Source organism: Salmo trutta, chromosome 33 (genome assembly GCF_901001165.1).
Source record: "Salmo trutta chromosome 33, fSalTru1.1, whole genome shotgun sequence".
Lineage (NCBI taxonomy): Eukaryota > Metazoa > Chordata > Actinopteri > Salmoniformes > Salmonidae > Salmo > Salmo trutta.
This window is the reverse complement of record NC_042989.1, coordinates 34507931-34530790: the sequence shown is the minus strand read 5'-3', so window position 1 is coordinate 34530790 and position 22860 is coordinate 34507931. Positions and strand designations below refer to the sequence as shown.

The 22860-nt window shown below is 42.7% G+C and overlaps 1 protein-coding gene across 1 annotated transcript; it reads right to left on the bottom strand.

The window, feature by feature from the left end:
- Positions 1–328: 328 nt before the first annotated feature.
- ythdf2 (YTH N6-methyladenosine RNA binding protein F2) lies at positions 329–12338 on the bottom strand. The gene is made up of 6 exons (XM_029730715.1): positions 11920–12338; positions 11684–11708; positions 10263–10342; positions 7978–9630; positions 2599–2667; positions 329–958 (listed from the first exon to the last, which is right to left on the bottom strand). The coding sequence occupies exons 1-6, from the start codon at positions 11944–11946 to the stop codon at positions 935–937; spliced, it is 1878 nt and encodes a 625-aa protein (XP_029586575.1). The 5' UTR covers positions 11947–12338; the 3' UTR covers positions 329–934.
- Positions 12339–22860: the final 10522 nt, after the last annotated feature.

Below are 22860 nucleotides of genomic sequence, written 5' to 3'. Positions count from 1 at the left end.
GCTGAGTATACGACATTTATTACTTTGAACTGATTAATAGAAAGAATGGGGGCAAGGCCACTCGCGTCGACGCGGTCTTTAAGAAAACGGAAGGAAGAGGAAACAAAAATGGCAGAAGGAAAGCAGCCAATAAAAACATTAATAATAAACCAGTCCAAGAAAGAGGGCAAATAAGTTCTGAAGACTGCAAACATAGCCCAATTTTGTACAATTGTACATAAAATTATACAATGACCAAGGCTAAACGTAACAAATCTTTTTGCTTTCACCCCCCCCCCACCCCAACCTTAACCCCCTCTGCCCAACACAAAAAATAAACAAGGTCATCTCGAACATTTGTTTTAGTTCTTTTTTATAAACAGATGGAAGCATATGAAAAAGAAACTTCTTGAAGGAACCGGATGACGGGACCCACGACAACAAATATCCACTGAGGAGACCCCCCCACCCCCCCCACCCTCTGCGTCCTGATTGGATGATTTAATCTCCCACATGAGGAGGAAGTTTACATAATGACCCGCCTGGACTTCCGGCTACTAATAGCAGCCGTAGTAGATGACACAAAAAATGTCCACTAGAATTTTGCATGAGAAGAATTACAGACTTGTTTTCAGACTGTAAAAACAGGCGTGGGGGTGTGTGGAGGGGAGCATATGAGTAACAAAAAAAAACATATGTAGTGGAATGGGGGGGGGTTCACCTAAGGATGCTATGCATTAAAGTTGTAGTCCTATGAATAATAATTTCTTTTTATTTTACTACAAGTTCAAAGTCAGTCTTTTAAAGTAAAAAGAAATCAAGAAAGTCTTCATTTCGTTTTTTTGTGTCCTTGGTTAATTTTTTACCCCATTTAGAATTTCTTGAAATATCTGAATGTGACGGGGGTAGAAAGGGAAGAGGGGCCATTGCAGTCTTTTGCCCAAAGCAGTGACTGTTACTTGACACGTCCTTGGCGTTCCTGTGGGACACAGAAAACAAGAGTTCAGTTTGGGTACTCGCATCAAAACACACAAGACTTCAGAGACAGGGTTTTTCAGTAAAACAAAATGTTGCAGATCATACATAATTACCATGCTCCCATCAATGGATGTAAGAGTAGAGGTTGTGGTTCTTCACATAATATTTAAAAAAAGTTTCCACCACACCGAGAACCCATATCTACTGGTACCAAGCCAAGCATATCTCCCTACCGCCAGGTCCCAACAGTCCAGCAGAATAGTTCTACATGAATAAACAACAGGATGTGTATAGCCTACAACACGGGAACGCAAGTAGATTCAGCTGGGGGCCGATTTGTCGGAGCGTATAAATTGGGGGGGGCCAATGTAATCAAGATAAGAAATTACTTAAAAAAATAAAAAATAATACATTTTTTTGCGGTGGGAATACTTGGGAACCGATTTCACCCCAAAAATGTTCTACTGAATTCCTGGTGATTAAAAAAAATTACAAAAATTTAAGCAAAACTAAAAACATACAACTTTGGGGGACCCAGCCTACAACATGCAGTTCTGACCACTTTTTCAGACATTTGCAATACTCATCCGGTGAGAGACATGGGCCATTTGCAGTGGTGTAAAGTACTTCAGTAAAAATACTTTAAAGTACAACTTAAGTCGTTTTTTTGGGGTATCTGCATTTTACAATTGATATTTCTTGCCAACTTTTACTTCACAGGTTGGCTCCCGAGTATTGCAATACATTAATTATTAATTTTGGGTTGCCTATCCTGATGCAGCCTAATGTGATCATTGACAGCTGCCTTGAAGGACAAATAAAAAAATGCTTTCTGCTACTCAGATCAGTGAAATGTAGGCTAAAACGGACAACGGAGTGAAGAGCAGAAATCTCAACTAGCAAGCAAGTCACAGCAATGAAGAATTGAGTGTGTGCGCGTTCACGCGAAGGGGGGGGAGGATTTTCAGCACAACACCTGTCTCAGACGTGTTCCTGACAGTCAGTCACCGGGATCGGCTTGGAACAGTCACACTTCGTGATAGACAGCGCAAGAACTTTGTCGGAGCCTACGACCGCACTTATTGGTACTTAACATCATCAGACCTAGATCCTGTCACACGGAACGAGCAAAGACGTCTGACAATCGTTTACAACCTAAGAATTTGCCCACGACGTGGACATTTTGTCTTGAGGCTGCAAAATTGTGGCATAATATGGTTAAAATCGTATGGTCAGTACGGGCCTTAAGGTGTCAGTCTGACAAGGGGAGCAGAAAATCAGTAGGTTTTTAGATGCGTCCAGTGTAGCATCATTTTTGACCAGAGTAGGCCACTTTATCAAGCCACACGTAGAATTCTTGTAAATAGAACTAGAGGATAATTTATTGAAATTAATTGCAAAAGTGACACATCTAATGTAGCAGGCCTGTTAGACTGGGTTTACACTCCAAGTGTTCTCCGTAAATAAACCTCACCGACACTAACGTAAAGTCACAAAATGATGGCATGAACCAAAATCTCTGTGCAGTATGGTGAAGTCTCGAAGCGGTTGCGGAGCCTCTACAGAGTACACCTAATGGAGAGTAATTCCACACTAGGGTTAGGCTATTACAAGAGCGATAAGTGGGGGCTAGGTCATTACCTGAAGTCTGTAATGACTCCTGCTGGGGTTGGGGTTACTGGGGTACGGCTCGCTACCCTGGACCTCCACCTGGTAACAGAACATCAGACTTTAGTTTGGAACAAAACAGGAAAGGGAAAACCTTCAATCTTGGGCATACATGCATCAACAACTTAATTGATTTACAGTAAGTGGACTCAGGTATCGAAGTGGATACAGATGAAACATTACAATTGAATCATAAAAATGAAATCAACCATGATCACTAAAACATGAACATTTTACTTCATTGGCGAGTTACACCACAAAGATAGTTGGTCATTTGAACTGTCAGTATCCCGCCTTTCTCTCTCGTGTACATGCCTCTCAGTTCTCCTCTGACCTCTAAAAGGCATGTTAATATTATACAAACTCCAGACAGTAACCAGTGGTAAATCACCAACCTGCATCAATGTGTTAACCACAAAACTAAAAACAAAAACACAGATCTCTTCATTGTCTAGATAAGAGCAGCAGTTAACTCAGTGATATGTTTATATTTGACAGCCAGTAAATATGGAGTCCTTTCAGAATAGGTATGGGGAGTTTGCTGTTAAACACCAGGTGCAGAGCAGATGGAACAGAGTAAATTGGCATTTTAACATCAGAGATTTAGCCGGTTGTAACTTGTGGAATAGACACCGGCAGGAACGCGGTTTTAACCAATCAGCATTCAGGATTGGAAGCACACGTTGTATAATGTGAAATACCCCGAGGTGCAGAGCAGTTTCCTTGCCGCAGTAAATAATGCAGATCTTGTTTCGCGCACACAGCCTCAGTCATGCAATGTGGATATACTGATGGAAAAGGCCGCTACGCCTCCAAAGTAACCGTCCAGTGTTTCCAGATTGCTATGAAATATTACAATACGAGTGAAATAATTGCAATTTTCTGTGTTGGAATGGTGTGGGCGTAACCCAACAGAATGGTGTATACCGCAGATTGGCCAGCTCATCCTCCTAAAGAGGATTAAATTATCCTCAATGCATTTTTTTTTAAACTGTTTGAGATACAAGTTAGAGGTGGGGTTTTGTAGGGTTTTATTCCATTTATGTTTAGGCCACAAATAAAAGCATAAGATTAGTCAACCACAGTATTTGGATAGGAGTTAACAGAATAGGAACTTTGTCACTGGACTTACATTTGTCCTCGTATACCACTATGTAAGGAAGCATGGTTTGAGCTTCCACAAAAATAAGATTGAAGGAAACACGAGGCAGAAATCAAATTTGCGACATCATTGAGACATGCTGTTCCAACAGAGTATTAAGAGAAAGACTCAAATATAACCCAATAACTAGGCCTGTTACGATGTAAGGAAAGATGCTTCGTCTTCTCAGTGCTGACAAACAAGCACTCTGCGGTCTGTATAAAAACAGGCAGTAATACAGAGATACAGACCTAAAGTGAGTCTAACTCTTTCTAACAATAATCACTATGAATGAACACAGCTCCAGTCAGAACCAGAGCCAAAAACTTATAAAAGCACCTCAAATTCATATTTGGACCTTGAAACCAGTTGTACTGCTCCCTCCTATTCTGATTTAGACCTGGGACACCAGGTGGGTGTAATAAATTCAGAAAAGCAGGAGTAGCCCAGACCTTGTGGGGTAAAAGGTTGAATACCCCTGCTACACTCTATCATCCTAATTAGATGGCTTTTGCTAACGTGTCCTTCAATATAGCATTTTCAAAACATGTTGCACGGCTGTGTAGACTTTGGTACATTGAGCAAGTATTTGTTCCTAACACCAAAGAATTAACATACAGTATGTATACAAAGGTATGTGGACACCATCAAAATCAGTGGATTCGGCTATTTCAGACAACAGTTGCTCACAGGTGTATAAAAAAAAAAAAATATTTTTTAAACGAGTACATAGCCATGCAATCTCCATAGACAAACATTGGCAGCGGAGTAGCCTTAATAGGGGGCAGTATTTTCACGGCCGGATAAAATTTAATCTGGTTATTACTCCTGCCCAGAAACTAGAATATGCATATAATTAGTAGATTTGGATAGAAAACACCCTAACGTTTCTAAAACTGTTTGAATGGTGTCTGTGAGTATAACAGAACTCATATGGCAGGCCAAAACCTGAGAAGATTCTATATGGGAAGTGCCCTGTCTGACCATTTCTTGTCCTTCGATAGCCTCTTTATCGAAAATACAGGATCTCTGCTGTAACGTGACATTTTCTAAGGCTTTCATTGGCTCTCAGAAGGCGCCAGAACGTTGAATGATAGCTCTGCAGTCTCTGGGAGAAAAACAGCAGGGGTATTGGGGAGTGGTCCTTCTGAGAACAATGGCACTGGTGCACGCATGCATGTGACGACTCCATGTTTTACTTTCAGTGTTTGAACGGATACAACGTCTCCCGGTTGGAATATTATTGCTATTTTACAAGAAAAATCACATAAAAATTGATTTTAAACAGTGTTTGACATGCTTCGAAGTACGGTAATGGAATATTTTGACATTTTTTGTCACGAAACACGCCGGCGCGTCACCCTTCAGATAGTGACTTGAACGCACGAACAAAACGGAGCTATTTGGATATAACTATGGATTATTTGGAACCAAAACAACATTGGTTGTTGAAGTAGAAGTCCTGGGAGTGCATTCTGACGAAGAACAGCAAAGGTAATCACATTTTTCTTATAGTAAATCTGAGTTTGGTGCCAAACTTGGTGGGTGTCAAAATAGCTAGCCATGATGGCCGGGCTATCTACTCAGAATATTGCAAAATGTGCTTTTGCCGAAAAGCTATTTTTAAAAAAAATCGGACACCGCGATTGCATAAAGGAGTTCTGTATCTATAATTCTTAAAATAATTATGTATTTTGTCAACGTTTATCGTGAGTAATTTAGTAAATTCACCGGAAGTTTTCGGTGGGTATGCTAGTTCTGAATAAAACATGCTAATGTAAAAAGCTGGTTTTTGATATAAATATGAACTTGATTGAACAAAACATGCATGTATTGTATAACAATGTCGTAGGAGTGTCATCTGATGAAGATCAAAGGTTAGTGCTGCATCTAGCTGTGGTTTTGGTTTTTGTGACATATATGCTAGCTTGAAAAATGGGTGTGTGATTATTTCTGGCCGGGTACTCTCCTGACATAATCGAATGTTTTGCTTTCGTTGTAAAGCCTTTTTGAAATCGGACAATGTGGTTAGATAAAGGAGAGTCTTGTCTTTAAAATTGTGTAAAATAGTTTGAAAAATTTAAGTTTTTGCATTTGAGGTATTTGTAATTCGCGCCACTTTATATACCATTGGATATTGGTTTATCTCTACACAGAATGGTGTATAGGCCCCTTCTGTCCCTAACAGGTTGAAAGTCACTGAGCTCTTAACGTCATAGGATGCCACCTTTCCAACAAGTCAGTTCGTCAAATTTCTGCCCTGGTAGAGCTGGCCCGGTCAACTGGAAGTGCTGTTATTGTGAAGTGGAAATGTCTAGGAGCAAGAACTGCTCAGCCGTGAAGTGGTAGGCCACACAAGATTACAGAACGGGACCGGCGAGTGCTGAAGTGTGTAAAAATCATTTGTCCTCGGTTGCAACACTCACTCCCAAGTTCCAAACTGCCACTAGAAGCAACATCAGCACAATATCTATTCGTCGGGAGCTTCATGAAATGGGTTTCCATGGCCGAGCAGCCGCACACAAGCCTAAGATCACCAAGTACAATGCCAAGCATCGGCTGGAGGCCATTGGACTCCGGAGCAGGGAAAACGTGTTCTCTGGAGGAGTGATGAATTACGCGTCACCATCTGGCAGTCCGACGGACGCCAGGAGAATGCTACCTGCCCGAATGCATAGTGCCAAATGTAAAGTTTGGTGGTGGAGGAGGAATAATGGTCTAGGCTAGGCCCTTTAGATCAAGTGAAGGGAAATCTTAACGCTACAGCATACAATGACATTCTAGAAGATTCTGTGTGACCAACTTTGTGGAAGGCCCTTTCCTGTTTCAGCATGACAATGCTCCTGTGCACAAAGGGAGTTCCATACAGAAATGGCTTGTTGAGATTGGTGTGGAAGAACTTGACTGGCCTGCACAGAGCCCTGACCTCAACCCCATCGAACACCTTTGTGATGAATTGGAATGCCGACTGCAAGCCAGGTCTAATCGCCCATTATCAGCCCCAACCTCTAATGCTGGTGGCTGAATGGAAGCAAGTCCCCACAGAAATGTTCCAAGATCTAAAGGAAAGCCTTCCCCATTACAGTGAAGGCTGTTATAGCAGGAAAGGGGGGGTGGGGGTGACCAAATCCATATTAATGCCCATGATTTTGGAAAGAGATTCAACGAGCAGGCGTCCACATACTTTTTGACTGAAGGACCGATGTGAACATACATTTCATAATGTGAACAGAAGCCTCAGTCAAGAATGAGGGTTATGTTTTGGATAAGATGACGTAGAGGTTGGAGCATAATTATGAATATTTGAAACATTTTGGGAGTCAATATAAAAAAAGGCCAGTGATAAAATGCATCTTTGTGATCACAAGAGACTGCTGGCATTTTGTTTACATGACTCCTGCAAAAACCTTTCCACTTCCCCTTTTAAAATTGTATACGGCAGTCCCTCCAGGATTTTTGCGAGCGCTGAATTTTTTGCAATATCAACTATCACATTATGCGAGGGCTCACAATGTCAACCAATCACTACACTTTTGCCACATAAAATGGCTTAATAAAGCAACATGTCAAAGTTCTGCCACCAGTCATTGCAAATTGCCACGCAAGGTGTCAGTCACAGCAGAATCAGCCATCACATAACAACGCTGTGGAATCCTGGAGGGACTGATATGGTGACATACAGTAGCCTCTATAATTAGAGCATTGATTTGGTAGACCAAGCATCTGAAAAATGTCCCAAATAACAGTAACAAATGCATCAATTCCTAATACACAATGGGGACACATTTCCACAAAGACAAAAATGTCACATTGATGATCAATTGGATACCGAATGGTTAATACTCATTACATTTCATATGGACACACCTAATCAACACTGAGGTCAGCATTCATAAATCACAAATCCATGTGAGATAATAAATCACACATGAATTAAAAAATAAAATAAACTTGTTTTTAATATTATAACTTGGAAGTTACTGAACTTTGTTTCTGGCATATCCACATTCTCTGTAGGAATGGCACGTTGTAAGATGACCACATACATAACGACTGATAATCTTTTTCAACTATTGCACTCGTCAACTGGATTTTGTGCTCTCGAGATGCTGTCAGAACCTTTGCGCACACACCCATGACACTCCCCAAGCACACAACCCAAGATGTAGGGCCTATTTGTTTCCCCAGATGGGTGGAGGGCAGGCCTTTACCTTTTTCACACAGTCCTCCTCCTCCTGGCGCTTCTCGTAGTGGGAGAAGTCGTCAAAGATGGAGGTGGTGTGCTTGTAGCCGGCGATGATCTTCAGCACCTGCCGTGCCTTGTCCAGAGGCACCTCCTGTGTGTCCCGCGAGTTGGTCACTGGCTTATTCTCGTTGTTCTCCAGGCGGATGTGCCGCAGCTGGCTGTTAGGAACGTCCTTAACGAAGATCCAGCGCACGTCAAAGCGCCCCTTCCACTTGTCCTGCGACCACACGCCAGCGCAGGTATTGTAGTCTACGGGCGAGCGCATCTCCGCCACACCGCAAAAGTGGCCACTGCCGTTGACGCTGAAGAGCAGGTAGAGGGGGCCCTTGGCGCCCAGAGAGCGGTAGGCAGCGTCCAGCCGCTTGTTGCCGTGCTCCGTGCTGCACCAGATGTTGTACTTGATGGAGCGGTGGATGTCGTCCTCAGAGTAGCTCTTGATGATGAACACACGGCCCTGCTTGAGGTTCCAGTCAAAGTCTTTGGGGTTGTAGTTGTTGACCAGGCGCAGCTTCTCCAACACCGGGTGGGGCTCCGAGGGCACCAGCACCCCACCCACGCCCGAGTTGGGGGGCGACTGCCCCGCCCCGCCCACGGCATCCCCAAAGCCGTTGGCACGGTTCCGTGGTGGGACCCAGCGGGTGGGCTGAGATGGCTGGGTGGTGGGCGGGGGGCCCTGGGAAAGCTGCAGCTGCCCCCCCATGCCCTGCTGCCCATTGGGGGAGAATTGGTGCTGCCCCAGCTGGGCCGAAGAGGCCACCAACTGTCCATTGCTGAGGGGCAGTTGCGGGGTCCCTCCGGCCATGGTGCCAGGCTGAGGTGAGGCCTGGTTGGGCGGCTGCCCGTTGCTGGGGAGAGGCGCCTGCTGGGGGGTGGACGCTTTAGGCATGGTCCCCTTGTTGTCCCAAGTGCCAATGTCCATGTTGTGTTTGATGGGTGGAGGAGGCAGGTTGGTCCCCGCTATGCCACCCTTGGTTTTCAGCTTGGGTTGCGGCTTGGCCGGCTTACTGGCAATGTCCGCCCAGGAGGCGGGCTTAGCGGGGGCGATGGACACAGGGGGCAGTGGCATGCTGGGAGCTCCACCAGAAACCTGGCTGTGGCCTATGGGTCCCCTGGGGAGGCCAGAGCCCACCACCTTTGGGGCCCCCATGTCCCCAGCACCGCCACCAATCTTAAGTCCAGCCATGCCCTGGTCCAAGCTGTTCATGCCAGGTGCCTTGTTGAGGGGCTCGTTCTGGGCGAAGGGGGACTGTCCGTCAATCATGGCGCCCCCTAGAGAGCTGGGTGCATAGGCATAGCTACTGCTGTAGCCAGAGTTCTGCGTAGACTGTCCCTGAGAGCTGTTGTTGCCCCAGGCAGAGAAGTCCATACTGCTGGGAAAGAAGTTGTAACTGTGCTGGCCCAAGAATGGGTTGCTGCCCAGCGGGCCTGGCTGGCCGAACATGGGGTCAGGCAGGAAGTGGTGTTCCCCGTTGCTCAGCTGTCCATACGAGGTCAGGTAAGGCATGGGAGGATCTCCACCGGTGGACCATGCTGCCTCGTTCAGGGAGTAAGAGAATCCTATGGATGGGCTGTAGTAACTGGGCATGTAGGAGTCCGACATGGCCGTATAGGCATTGCTCTGCGGAGAGAAGAAAACCCTGGTTAGCCTGCTGACAGTTTCAATCATTACATTACAAAAAGCAGGGCATCGATCTGATGGCCATCCTCGTTTGGATCTCTGTCAGCCTCGGCTGCCACTTAGACTAGGACGACTGTGGCCACTTTCACACCAGTGAACTGCTTTATGGAGGAGAAAACAGTGGCATTCCTTTGACTGGAGGAATACAGGCTCCATTATGGCCCATTTTTCTGGGAAGTGCCCACCACTGAGGGCACCCAACAACAGATGTTACAATGAGATGAAAGACAGTTTAACTGCAACTGGAAAAGGAAATGGACTACGCAGTAAATTGGGGAAAGAAGAGTCTTTATGTGCTAAATACATGATGAATTGCAACAGTATAAAAGTAATTCCCTGTAAAGATATACAGTGAGATCTCCCTATTATGGATGACTAATATAAATGTACCAGTGGGAGTTTTACCATCATAATCTATAAGTAATTTAGCTTGTTTAGCATCATCATAATTTCTATTAGAACTGAGGCAGTGTCAAAATGTTAAGTGAACGAACGCTATTTACCTGCAGACTAAGCAAATGTTAGGAACAGTGTGGGCCTAGTCAAACTGATGTTAGTGGACTGGTACTCACCTGTCTGGCCTGAGGGTTCAGGTAAGGCTCAAACTCATCATCATTCAAAGTATCTTTTTGGGTCACAGCTCCGTTTTGCACTGGAAAGGAGGAGTAGACAGCAATGTAAGAGACAACTCTCGGATACATCTTTTGCATAAAGTTGAAATAGTCCATGCAACTAATCATAGGCCTACATATTCAGTCATGAGTGTGACAGAGAATAAGAGCCAGGAAGTCATGAAACTTGATGAGACATCTCTAGCATTGCACAACTACAGTTCACAGCCACACAATATGCTGTTTTAATGTACTAAAATGGGTGATGTAAACAAATACATGGAACTTGTTGAGTTGGACAACAGTTCTCTTTCCTGCTGGCTAGGTCTATAGTGTACCACGTATAAAACAAATAACACTAGGCCTTAGGGGTTGTGAGGTGCTGCGGTTAATGCTAGATACGTTTTTGTTGACAGATTGTAACTGCAGCACAATTGATACACGCAGAAGCGGCCTGTTTATCACAGTAAATCGGTTGCAACCACCAAATGGGTCAGTGAAATCGGTGAGATGCAGTAGAGTATTGTTTCTAGTTACAACTTGAGGAGAAAACTCAATCCGATTTGTATTTAATATAGGTGATTGTAGTTATGACAATGTTACACATGTCAGAGTGTTTCAGTTCGTTCTGACATAACGAAGCAGAATCTGAAAATAAAATTGCCAAGCCGGAAAACAGGCATGGCTAGTAAACAAAGTTGCTTCTCAACATTGAAAGAGAAGTGAAACATTGAAACTTCGTGGTTTATATGACAATAGACTTGCTACTGGTTCGGTGAGAACAGCATGCTGGAAGACGTGTCATTGGCAGGCAATTCATAAGTATGTTCACGACCGCGAAGAATCGTTTAAATACTGAGGTTAGCCAACAACATGTTTATTTTGCGTGGGAGGTTTAAGCCTAACTTGATGCAAACACATTCGTTTGTCAACTTACTCATTGCAAAGCGTTGCTATGATTTAACCAATGAGCCAGTAAGCCACTAGCCATCGGACTTAGGAAATACCTAGCCAGCTAACTTGCGAATGTAGCAGTGGACGCTCATGTTAGCTAGCTAGGTAGCGCGGGCTAGCTAAGTTAGTTACCAAGCTAGCTACCAACGCTAACGGATTGCCTCAAAATTCACAATGGTGTATTCACACAAATGACAGTAAATGTCATTTTTTTTTAAAACAAGACTGATTAAATAGTACCAATTTATCGGAATATTGTTCAGATGTCCAAATCAACTATAGAAGTGAAATGGGCGCAATGCGAGATTGGCCTGCTATCTGGCTAGCTATCATCACATCCGCAGAGTAGAGTTTCCGAAACCACCACACGGGGGGGAAAGAAAATCCGCATACAGAGACAGTAAACTTGTCATGTTACAATAGCTTACCTTTGTTTCCTTGGCCTTTCGGTCTCTGGATTGGGTCCAGGTGATTCATGAAGGTTTGATTTATGAGAAAAGAGGAAGGGGAAAAAAAATAAATGAAGAAATATATATTCACCAGTCAGTCCTTTAGCAGGTGGTCAGGGCCTACTACGTTAGCTAGCTACAGAGAGAGTCACTGCCTCCGGAACAAGCTATCCTGGTTACCTCTCGATAGATATTCATAAAGTGACTCTCTTTACCTGTTCAAGAAGGCTGCTGGCTGACATGTCTTTCTCCCTGGAGCCTTTTTGTAATTTTAATATTTTTTATTTTTTTGTAAATTTATTTAAGCGGCAGGGTGTATGAAATGTATATTGAGAGTTAGTCAAGAGCCCCTGTCTCTCTACAGAGCTTAGAATCACACACAATGGCGGGATGCAAGTCCTTTCGCTCTCTCAGCGCTGAAAGACTTCTTCAACATGGCTGAGCGGCTGGGTTTAATCGACGGCATTTATTTATGACGAACATGCGCCCCTCAACGGCATGGAGGAACTATATGATGTAGGTACGCGATCTATATAAAAAACAGACATTTAACATATTGTAATAATTGTTACAATAGAATATACGGAGATTGTGTCATAATTAGGAAAGTTGCTATATTGACTTAAGACCAGGGATGGGCAACTGGCGTCATGCGGACCGCCCCCTTTTTTGTAGGGCCGCGGATGAATTTTCCAAAACGAGAAATGTTTTATTTTTTTTATTTTTTAGTCATTATCTCACCTTACGGTCGAGAGTTACAATACTATAATTCACAAGTTACAATTTTGAAATTTGGTTGTATAATTAAGAACTAATGCACGAGGGGGTGTGGTATATGGCCAATATACCACGGCTAATAGCTGTTCTTATGCGTGACGCAAGGCGGAGTGCCTGGATACAGCCCTTACCCGTGGTATATTGGCCATATACCACAACCCCCCGAGGTGCTTTATTTACTATTATAAACTGGTTATCAACGTAATTAGAGCAGTAAAAATAAATGTTTGTCATACCCGTGGTATACGGTCTGATATACCACGGCTGTTAGCCAATCAGCATTCAGGGCTCGAACCACCCAGTTTAGAACAGCAGTTTTACTCTTGTTATGTCAGTCACTACAGTTATACACACGAATAGTTACATTAATATAATAGTTTGATTTAAACGTTTACATGCTTTCCAAGAATAACTATTTCGTATTATTCATGTTTAAATTTACATAGACACATCTGAAATCAGGTTAACTGATGGGACTTTGATAAATGGAGAAAATCGGCAATCAAAATAAATGTTCTACCACAGCAACCATGTTATTTTTGTGAAGCATATTTGATTCTGAGTTTGGACATATAAAGTCAACCTGGACTCAGAGGTAGACGTAACATAGTAAAAGTAAGTCTGTGATGTTTTGTATGGTAGGTCAAAATCAAATGAAATGTAATGTCACATGCACTGAATGCAATTGGTGTAGACTTTACAGTGAAATGTTATCTTAAAAGCTCTTCCCAACGATGCAGAGTTTAAAAATAAAATAGTAACCCGAGGTATAAAATAAAATACACAAGAATGGAGCTCTAAATCAAATCAAATTTTATTTGTCACACACATGGTGAGCAGATGTTAATGCGAGTGTAGCGAAATGCTTCTAGTTCCGACCATGCAGTAATATCTAACAAGTAATCTAACAATTTACAGGAATTTACTGGAAGTACCAGTACCACAGTCGTGTCATCAGCAAACTTAATGATGGTGTTGGAGTCGTGCGTTGCCATGTAGTTGTGGGTGAACAGGGAGTACAGGAGGGGACTAAGGATACACCCCTTAGGGGCCTCCGTGTTGAGGGTCAGTGTGGCGGAGGTTTGTCATGACCAGCCTTCCAAAGCACTTCATAATTACAGTTGCGAGTGCTACACTGCAATGGTCATTTAGACAGGTTACCTGGCAGCTTTTGGGAACAAGGACACTGGTGGTCAGCTTGAATGATGTTGGGATTATAGACTGGGACAAGAAGATACAGTATGTCTGTGAAGATACTTGCCAGCTGGTCTGCGCATGTTTGAGAACACGGCCTGGTATTCCGCCCGGCGGCATTGTGATTGTTAACCTGTTTAAACTTTTTGCTCACATCTGCCACGGAGAGCGAGATCACACAAGTCATTCGGAAAACAGGGTCTTTCACTCATGGAACAGTGTTATGAATATAAGCCAGCATAAAAGCCATTTAGCTCGTTTGGGAGTTTTGCATCGCTGGGAAACTCACGACTGTGTTTGCCTTTGTAATCCGTTGTCCTCTGCAAGGCCTGCCACATACGACGAGCGTCGGAGCCCGGTGTAATAGGATTCCACCTTCCTCCTATATTCTCTTTTTGCATGTTTGATGTCTCATCGGAGGTCATAGCGGGCTTTCTTTAATGCGTCCATGGCCTTGTCCCGTTCTTTGTAAGCGGTAGCTCTAGCCTTTATCCCAGCGAGGATATTGCCTGAACTCCATGGTTTTTGGTTTGGATACGTTCTTATGGTCACTATGGGGATGACATCATGTATGCACTTATTAATGGAGCTCGTGATTGTTGTGGTAAACTCTTCAATGCTATCGGATGAGTCCCGGGAACATATCCCAGTCTGTACTAGCAAAACAATCTCGCATCTGCTTCATCTGACCAATTCTGTATTGAGTGCATCACTGGTACTTCCTGTTTGAGCTTTTGTTTGTAAGCAGGAGAATGGAGTCATGGTCAGATTTTCTAAAGGGAGGACGAGGTAGGGCTTTGTATGCGTTTCTGTAGATAGAATAAAAGTGGTTTCGAGTTTTAGCGCCGCCCTGGTGGTGCAGGAGACGTGTCGTTAGAAGTGAAATAGGACGGTTTTAAGTCTCCTCGCGTTAAAGTCTTCGCCCGCCAGAAACGCGGCCTCTGGGTGAGCGGTTTCTTGTTTGTTTATGGCCCCATACAGTTGATTGAGTGCCAGTGTTGGATTGAGTGCCAGTGTTGGATTGAGTGCCAGTGTTGGATTGAGTGCCAGTGTTGGATTCAGTGCCAGTGTTGGATTGAGTGCCAGTGTTGGATTGAGTGCCAGTGTTGGGTTGAGTGCCATTGTTGGATTGAGTGCCAGTGTTGGATTGAGTGCCAGTGTTGGATTGAGTGCCAGTGACAGCCATGATAATTACAGATGAGAACTCTGTTGGTAGATTAAAGAGACTGCAGTTTACTATGAAGTATTCTATATTAGGTGAGAAAAAACTCTAGATTTCCTTTACACTGGAGGCAGCACACCAGTTGTTATTTATGAAAAAACACACCCCACCTTCTTTCGATTTGCCCAGAGCCGCCATCCAATCCTGCCGCTGTATGGAGTACTACATGCATAGCGTCATCATCCAGCCACATTTCAGTAAGACATAATATAGCAGCTGTTCAAGTCTCTCACATAGGAGACTCTCGAACGAAGCTCATCCATCTTATTCTCAACTGGACATTTGCCAATAGAACGTAGGAGAGCGCCGTTCGGTTTTCTCTTCGGCTTCAATTTCACTAGGGCTCCAGCTCGTCTCCCACGTCTACACCTGTGGCGTTTTTGTAGCCCATGTAACAAAGGAATATGGCCAGGTGTGAACAGTGGAACAACTGAGTTGAGCACTGTGTGAGTTCAGAATTTGTTGTGGCCCCCATCCCTCAGCAATGTTGCCCATCCCTGATATAGACCTACCGGTACTTAAATTCCCCACATAACTCACAATTTCTGTAGGCCTACTGGAAGTTGTAGTTTTTTTTCAAGATAATCTTTCCATTTCAAGCAAAGTTTTATCTATACATTTGTAAAAGGGTTCTGGCTTGTTTCTAGTGTAACCATTTATGGTTCGAACCTTTTCACTTTTGGAATATATATATATTTTTGTTATGAAAATATTTATAAGTAAAACCAATTCATTCACCTGTGTAGAAAGCTGTCCCTGTTGAATAACCCTTTGAGGACCCTATGTTTTTGTTGTTGTTGTTGAGTTTTTAGGCATACAGATGCTTACATTAGGGCTTATTTTAAAAAGAAAAGTCTAACTCCATACTTTTTACTGGATATTCACCCAATTCTGATGAAGATTCTTCAGATTTACAGTCACAAATAGCAATTAGACGTGTCTTTTTTTCCTATTTTCGGTAGTTTAGGTCTTATTTATTTAATTTGACTCTCCGCATCTGAGAAATTGCAATTTCCCATGAAGCACAAACTTAAATAAAGTTTGACAGATTTCACTTGATGTGTTATTTGTAGCAAATGTCTTGTCATTCCATGTCCTGACCACAAGATGGCATCTGTGTCGCAAAGGACAGAACATGGCCAGCCTATGGAAATGTAGTCTGTGGTGCGCAGGATCCCATATGATAGACTAGAGCGACCCTTTCACTTTCACCTCTCACACACACACACACACACACACACACACACACACACACACACACACACACACACACACACACACACACAGTCATGGATGGCCCTCATTTGTGTATCCCTTTGACAGTGAGTGTGGTTTAGTCCCGTCCGCCTACCCTTCATATCCATCCAGAGTTAGTTAAAAAAAAACGTATTTCAGTGTGATACAATAATACAGATTTATTAATAAACCGCATTGAGGACCACTCAAATTTAGTATTGAGACACTAAAAACAATCATAGTCCAACATGGTACACGCGTCTTCTATAATACATTACATCATCTATACACATGTATGCATAAACAAAAACAAAACAAAGTCGGCTACAGTGGATAAAAGGGAGATCAGGCACTTATAAAGAAACGTCTCCATTGGAGGATAAGATGGCAGGCTTTGGAGTAGGCCTTTACATTTTTGTTTCCTAATAAAATGTCACAGAATGTATTATTTTCATCAAGACCGTTAATGTTTTCCTTTTGGCTAGACAGCTGACAAAAAATATTATGCCTAATTTCATTGTTTACCCCACCGTAAAGCAAGGCATAAGCTTCAGTTTCAATGGAACCATCATTACAAAAAGTACACACACATTTGTCTAAGAGAGTGTTCGTTTATGGACCAGTCTCAATAGCGAGCGACCACTCCACATCAACATTTTGCAAAAGAGCTTCGATATTGGTCGGATGAAACAGTACGCATATCAGGTTCTGTCCCAAAAGTACATTTAAAAAGGCATTAAGTGATGAAGCTTGTTACTTTCAGGTTTGTTTATCAGTGGGTACCACTTTAATTTAAAAAGTATTTGACATGGTACATAACATTTTGCTTTGCAGGTGCAACATCACGAGCCCATAAGAGTACGCGTTTACATAGACGTTCATTTGGCATGCCGCAAAATCTCCGCATATTATAAAAACCCATAAATACATAGCCACTGGTGATGCCACAGAGCTTTTCGACCCATATCCACACCAAGGTTAAATCTGCAGGCATGGTTAAAAACAGCATAAGCGCTAGTAGAATTTCTGTGCCCCCACACTGCTGCAGCATAAGTAATAATAGGTAGCGCCAATGAATCAAACCGTTTTGTGAAACATTTAAAAGGTAGGCTACCAATGGCTTTAAACTTTGCAATGATGGCACCAAGGGCACGATTCACATGGTTCGCTATGTACTTAATAGACACATTGTAATCCAAAAATGCATTAATAATCAATCCCAGATACTGTACTTGTACTACTCACGAACAACATCTAACATGGCAGGACCACAGGAGAAAATAAAAGGTCTTCTATGGTGTATTACCTTAGTTTTGTCTACCTTGATATTCAGTTTCCATTGTTCACACCAGTTTTTTTTTTAACATTTCATGAAGCTCTTCTTCAATTTCAGAGATTAATCCCAGCTAGCAAATTTGGTTCCTTGGAAGTTGTGGGAACATAAGTTTTAGGTTTCCCAATCGTTCTAGGAACCGGTAAAACTGGACGTTTTTTAAAGTTCTGAGAACAGAAGCGAAAATTATACCTGTTCTGGGAATGTAAATTTTTAGGTTGCAGGGAGGTTCTGAGAACATTTTACTATGATTCCCTGAAAGTTTTCCTGGAAGGTTTTAATAACGTCTGAGAATGTCAGTTATAGGTTATTTTAGGTTTTTTAATAACTTCCTTAAAACTTTCACTGAATGTTTAAATACGACTTTTAATAACACTGCTAGCTTAGTTTGGGTTAACTGTTTTGAACTCCAAGCACAGATATGACACATGGAAATTATTTTGCTTAGGCAGTAATCATGCAAACACATACATTTTTTTATTGTGACACGGCATCAGTGAGATTCAAGCCTATGATATTATGTTCTCTATCCATGGAATTAGTCCTCTGCGCCACCAGGATGGAACTAGCATGCCATGTTATTTCTTTTAAAACTCATACAAAGCTGTACATTTTCATCTATTAAAATAGACCCCATTTCATAGGAAACAAGCACTCATTAAGATGAGGTATGGCCAATTAGTGGGCACAGCCAACACTCCTGAACACACTTAAAGATTTTTTTGGTATTTTGTACTTTCAAAATACAGATATACAGCCAGTATGATGCATTTTGCATCATATGAGGCTGCGCTTTGCATTAAACAGCCGGTATGATGCATTTTGCATCATAAGATGCTCCGCTTTGCGTCATATGATGCAAAAGGCATCATACCAGCTGTATTTCTGTATTATGAAAGTTATATATCTAGAAAACTTGATTGCTGACATGCAAAACATTTTGGGACTATATCAACAATGGACTAATGAAACAAATACCAAAATATAGTTTTTGGGTGGAGTTTCCCTTTAACAAGATAGAGGATAGAGTTTTGTTGAACCTGAGAATGGAATTTAAATCTTTTTCAAAAACATTATTTGAATGTTCTTTGAACATTAATGTTTTCTTGTGTTTTTAATGAAAAGTTGTGTTCATGTTCTGAGACTTTATATTGAACCATGAAACCTGTAGGAAATGTTATGCTGAAGTATTGAAATTCCCTCTGGAGAATGTTGTTTCTTAAAGTCCTCTGAACTATTTGAGAACATTCCCAAATGTCAAACCAGTTGGGGAATGTTCCTAGAACATTACCAAAAATGTAATTAAATGTAACCAAGTTTGAACTTTTAGAAAACATTCCGTTAAAGTAATGAATTTCCAAGAAAATAACGTTATTTTTTCAAGTTCCTTAAATGTGCTGACAATGTTTCAAAGCCAAGCAACTATATAACCATAGGACAACCACACTCTCACTAAGCTCTAAGAAACATATGGTTCTCAGAACGTTATGTGCCAGCTGGGATAGGTCATCTGCATATAAAAGAACAGACATTTGTTCAGACAGACACATTTTGCTAGCGCTTTTATTGCCAGAGTGAGATCATTAACCTTTTACAGCAGTGGGCTAAATCAGGGTCACACAGAGTGATTCGAGGTAGTCTTTAAACAAATCTACTTTGAAACAAAAGTATACACCTCATACACATGGTTATGGGCTTAAAAAATAAGACACCTGTACCATGTCAGATATAGAGTTGAAATGTATTACATTTGGAGTTTACATCCCAATATTACACTTTATATACATCACAGAAGACTGAAATATAACAAAACCCTTTGACATAGAAACACCGGATTAGGTGATACAATGCAACCCTGTTTCACAACACTGTCAACGGCAAACCAGTCAGTTAGGCAGCCATTGACTTGAACACAACATTTCACATTATCATACTGTACATGGAGACAAGGCATTTCAGGATGTTACCATTTAAACCAAATGACTCCAGCTTGTCCCATAACATACAGTACATGACCAAAAGAATGTGGACACCTGTTCGTCGAACATCTCATTGCAAATCATGGGCATTAACAGGGAGTTGGTCCCCCCCCCCCTTTGCTGCTATAACAGCCTCCACTCTTCTGGGAAGGCTTTCCACTAGATTTTGGAACATTGCTGCGGGACTTGCTTCCATTCAGCCACAAGATCATTAGTGAGGTCGGGCACTGATGTTGGGCGATTAGGCCTGGCTCGCAGTCGGCGTTCCAATTCATCCCAAAGATGTTCAATGGAGTTAAGGTCAGGGTTCTATGCAGGTCAGTCAAATTCTTCCACACCGATCTCAACAAACCATTTCTGTATGGACCACACTTGGGGCACAGGGGAATTGTCATGCTGAAACAGGTAAGGGACTTCCCCAAACTGTTACTACAAAGTTGGGAGCACAGAATCATCTAGAATGTCATTGTAGGCTGTAGCATTAAGATTTCCCTTCACCGGAACTAATGGGCCTAGCCCAAACCATGAAAAACAGCCCCAGACCATTATTCCTCATCCACCAAACTTTACAGTTGGCACTATGCATTCAGGCAGGTAGCATTCTGCTGGCATCCGCCAAACCCTGACTTGTCCATCGGATTGCCAGATGGTGCTCCAGAGTCCAATGGCGCTGAGCTTTACACCACTCCAGCCGACGAGTGGTGTGCGGCTGCTTGGCCATGGAAAGCCATTTCATGAAGCTCCTGACAAACAATTATTGTGCTAACGTTGCTTCCAGAGGCAGTTTGGAACTCGATAGTGAGTGTTGCAACCAAGGACAGACGATTTTTGAACGTTACTTGCTTCAGCACCTGGCGGTCCCGTTCTGTGAGCTTGTGTGGTCTACCACATTGCGGCTGAGCCGTTGTTGCTCCTAGACGTTCTAATTTCATAATAACAGCCTTGACCGGGGCAGCTCTAGCACGGCAGAAATCTGACGAACTGACTTGTTGGAAAGCTGGCATCCTATGGCGGTGCCACGTTGAAAGTCTCTGAGCCCTTCAGTAAGGCCATTCTACTGCAAATGTTTGTCTATGGAGATTGCATGGCTGTGTGCTTGATTGTATACACCTGTCAGCAACGGGTGTGGCTGAAATAGCTATATCCACTCATTTGAAGGGGTCCACATACTTTTGTATATACAGTACCAGTCAAAAGTTTGGACACCTACTTATTTAAGAGTTTTTCTTTATTTTAACCATATTCAACATTGTAGAACAGTAGTGAAGACATCAACACTTTGAAATAACAAAGGCAAAGGGTGCCTACTTTGAAGAATCTCAAATATATTTTGATTTGTTTAACACTTTTTTGGTTACTACATGATTCCATATGTGTTATTTCATAGTTTTGATGTCTTCACTTTTATTCTTCAATGCAGAAAATAGTGAAAATAAAGAAAAACCCTTGAATGAGCAGGTGTGTCCTAACATTTGATTGGTACTGTACATATTGTATTTCAAAAGCTTTAGAGAAATCTATGAAAGAACAGAAAGTGGACTTTTTAGTTTTTTTCCTTGAATGTCTGATTGTGGTTAAGGTGGTGATCTGGTCCAGGCAGCTTTGTTTCGTTCTGAACCCGTTTCGTTCAACTGCTATGATATTGTTGTATGATATTGTTGGTTTCAGCCCAGTAAGACATGCGGTTAAACAGAACACAACAAAATAGTTTCTACACAGCAGAGGGATGGGTTATACCATGATAGTTCATTGATACCCTTTTGTCTCCTGGGTGTAGGGTTGATGTTTCCATATTTCCACATCATCCGGGAGGACATTTTGCTCAAAGCAATAACCAAAGAACTTGTACAATACATTTCAGGCCTTATCATTAAAAAAAACTTCCACAGGAAACCCATCATAACCGTTTGCGTTGCCATTCTTGGCTCTTTGCAGTACGGCCACAATCTCAGATTCACTAATTGGCTGGTTTAAAGGAGAGTCAATGTGCCTTGAGCTACTGTCAAGGGCCTTCGTTGTACTGTCTTTCTCTTTCTCTGTCTGTCTGTCTGTCTGTCTGTCTGTCTGTCTGTCTGTCTGTCTGTCTGTCTGTCTGTCTGTCTGTCTGTCTGTCTGTCTGTCTGTCTGTCTGTCTGTCTGTCTGTCTGTCTGTCTGTCTGTCTGTCTGTCTGTCTGTCATTCTCTGTCTCTCTCTGTCTGTCATTCTCTCTCTCTGTCTGTCTGTCTGTCTGTCTGTCTGTCTCTCTCTCTCTCTCTCTCTCTCTCTCTCTCTCTCTCTCTCTCTACCGCACCTGCTGTCTTGACCTCTGATTGCTCGGCTATGAAAATCCATCTGACATTTACTCCTGATGTGCTGACCTGTTGCACCCTCTATAACCACTGTGATTATTATTTGACCCTGCTGGTGAACGTTTGAACATCTTCAAAAACGATCTGGCCTTAATGGCCATGTACTCTTATAATCTCCACCCGGCACAGCCAGAAGAGGACTGGCCACCCCTCAGAGCCTGGTTCCTCTCTAGGTTTCTTCCTAGGTTCCTGCCTTTCTAGGGAGATTTTCCTAGTCACCATACTTCTACATCTGCATTGCTTGCAGTATATGTAAAAAATCCTTTATAAATACATTTTATTGATTGTTTGATTGATTGATTGATTGATTGGGCTGTTTGGAACAGGCTGACTTAGTAATTTCTCAATGTATCGAGTAGAGTGTGCTTATCAGTGTGGGTGGTTCCATTGGGCCCTAGGACTTCCTAGGGGATTCACTGGCCACACCAAGTTGGTTAACATCTTGCCAGAAAGCCTGTCACGTCCTGACCAGTAGAGGGTGTAGTTGGGTCAGGACGTGGCAGAAGAGTCTGTGTGTTTTTGTTGTTTCATTAATTTTGGCCGTGTGACTTCCAATCAGGCACAGCTGTAGAGGGTTGTGGCTGATTGGGAGTCACACATAAGTTGCCTACTTTGCCCTTTTGGGGTTGTGGGGAATTGTTGTGTGCACTGCGTTTGTTGGAGCCTGCCACACTGTTGCTGTTGTGAGTATTGTTTGTTGTTTTGTTTTTTTTCTCTCAAGTGGATACCTTACATGTTTCTATCAGTAATAAACATGAGTGTCCACAATCCCGCTGCGCTTTGGTCCTCCTTTCCTTCACCGACGACAACCGTGACAGAATTCCCCACCAACACAGGACCAAGCAGCGGAGGAAGGCTGGCATGGACATGGGCCGAGTTAAGGAGGAGTGTTTCCAGGGCGATGGAAGACCTTAGGAAATTCGAGAGGCAGCCCAAAGATTTTTTTTTGGGGGGGCACAAGGGCAGTTTTGCGGGGCAAGAATGGAGCCCCAGGCCAGCTCCCCGCACTAGCCTGGAGGTGCGTGTTCCCAATCTGGTACGCCCAGTACCAGCACCACGCACCAGG